The following is a 1,930-nucleotide window of genomic DNA, read 5'->3' as shown; positions in this document are numbered from 1 at the left end:
TTGTTGGCCTCTTCAACAGGCCTGATGGAGTTAAGTTTGTGTCAGATTCACTCATCCATTTGGTCCACTCCTCCTTCATATTTGCCTTAAAAGGTTTATTGATACTGATATCAAGAGGTTGCAATTGACTTGTGAGACCACCTGGAAAGACTGCTAACTGGGTTCTCAGTTCTTTAGCCTTTTGCTTTACTTTTTCCGTCAAGTGCCCTCTAAACTGATCCAAAAACCAAATAAGAATTCTTCTTCAACAGGACGCCAGGTCGCCTAGACCATTGCCTATCTGTGGCAATTCAAAGCTAAACTGTTGCCGGGTATTGATGACAAATTTGTGGAAAGATAAGACTTTTTCTTCATAGAATTCAGATCGAGTGCTTGAGTCAGGTTGCTCATGATGCCGCTACATGCATTAACCAGTTAATCCAGCAAGCCGAATTGCTGTATACACCTATTAAGACCCCCCTGGATTCTAGACTGAATTTTTTTGCAAAAAAGGTGGGTCTTAATACCCGTAATCTACGGTATGTTAATTTTATTCGAAAACGAAGAAATTTGTAGAAATTTGAGTATTTTAAAATAATGTAGGTTATGAAGTAAAGTAATTGTTGTAATTGTTGTTATTTTGATTTTAGTAATTGTTGTAATTTAGCAAAAATGCTTTTTTAAAGTAATTGTAAAACATGAACCCAGTTGCCATATCATTCATTTAACTTCAAAAAAGTGAAACTCAAAACTTTCGGAGCTTCGTTTTGGAAAATCGTTCGAAACTTTTTTCAATTACGCTTTTATTGACCCAAGATGGTGGAGCCCGACTGAAAAGCCACACACACACACACACACGCACGCACGCCACCTCCTTGCGACCGTCCCCTCCCTAGCCGAGGGTGGCCCTTAGTCGGGCGATCTGCGCATCGAGCGCCGCCAAGTTGAACTCCGGATCGCGCGGCGGACTGGCGCGGATCTGTTCGAGCGACTTGAGCACGTGGTCCGGTACCGGCGGCTCGACCGGGAGGTGGGCGCCCTGCGGCTGGAAGCCGAAGGTGTCGGCATTGTAGGCCACCCGGTACAGGACACCGTCGGGCCCGGTGTACGAGTACTCGCCGGCCGCGTTTGCCCCATCGTAGCTCGTCTGCTGCGCGGAGATGCCGTTGCTCGTCTCGTACCGGTAGTTGTAGGCCCCGCTCGGATCGTGGTTGTGGTCCTGCGAGAGGATCACAGCCTGCGACTCCGCTCCGCCGCCGCCGCCGAGCAGCGGCGTTACACGCTTCTGTGGCGCACCGCCCACCATACTGCACGCGGCCAGCAACGCAGCTGCGCTCACAACGATCTGGAAAAACACGGGCAGCCCGGGTTGAGGGAAGGGTGGCAATGGGGAAGCGAATGCCGCCACGAGTTCTTACCAACTTGCTGAACATCTTTGCTGAACACTCTGTGGCGACTTGTGACGGTGACGACAACCCAGCAGCGACTGATACCCGGCTGTGCACTTGTCCAATCTTTTATACACTCCAAGACATTCACCACCGACATCGACGACGACCACGACGAAGATGCTTGTCCTGTTGCTGGTGGTGGTGGCGGTGCCGACGAGTTTCCAAATTATTCCAGCGCCGAGAACAGCGCACCGTGGCACCTCCGTGTGAAGTCGTCCGATTGTTGAGCAGTCGTTCGGTGCCCGCGGATCGCGCGCAACCTTTTTGCCCGCTCTACCCGGGGATGGATGATGGATTTTTGCTCATCAAACCCGTCGCCAGACCCAGTGGGGCAGCCTGCCGTTTTCCGCCACGGGCAGGTGAGCATGAGAGCATTATGATGGGGAGTCATTTGCGCCTCCCCATGCGGGGCCCATGCCAGCGAGCGTGGTAAATTAGTCGATTAAATGTCACTCGCGTAAACACGCAATTTGCTCATGAACTCAATCGCCCGGCTCCGC

The 1,930-nt window shown here is 51.2% G+C and overlaps 1 protein-coding gene across 1 annotated transcript; it reads right to left on the bottom strand.

Moving 5' to 3' along the window:
- Positions 1–871: 871 nt before the first annotated feature.
- On the bottom strand, positions 872–1,454 carry LOC128277543 (endocuticle structural glycoprotein ABD-4-like). The gene is made up of 2 exons (XM_053016016.1): positions 1,398–1,454; positions 872–1,324 (listed from the first exon to the last, which is right to left on the bottom strand). Exons 1-2 carry the CDS (start codon positions 1,410–1,412, stop codon positions 872–874), a joined length of 468 nt encoding a protein of 155 aa, XP_052871976.1. The 5' UTR covers positions 1,413–1,454.
- Between the last annotated feature and the right edge of the window lie 476 nt (positions 1,455–1,930).

The sequence above is a fragment of the Anopheles cruzii genome, chromosome 2 (assembly GCF_943734635.1).
Source record: "Anopheles cruzii chromosome 2, idAnoCruzAS_RS32_06, whole genome shotgun sequence".
In the NCBI taxonomy this organism is placed as follows: domain Eukaryota; kingdom Metazoa; phylum Arthropoda; class Insecta; order Diptera; family Culicidae; genus Anopheles; species Anopheles cruzii.
The sequence above is the reverse complement of the archived record's forward strand: the minus strand, read 5'-3'. Positions and strand labels throughout refer to the sequence as shown.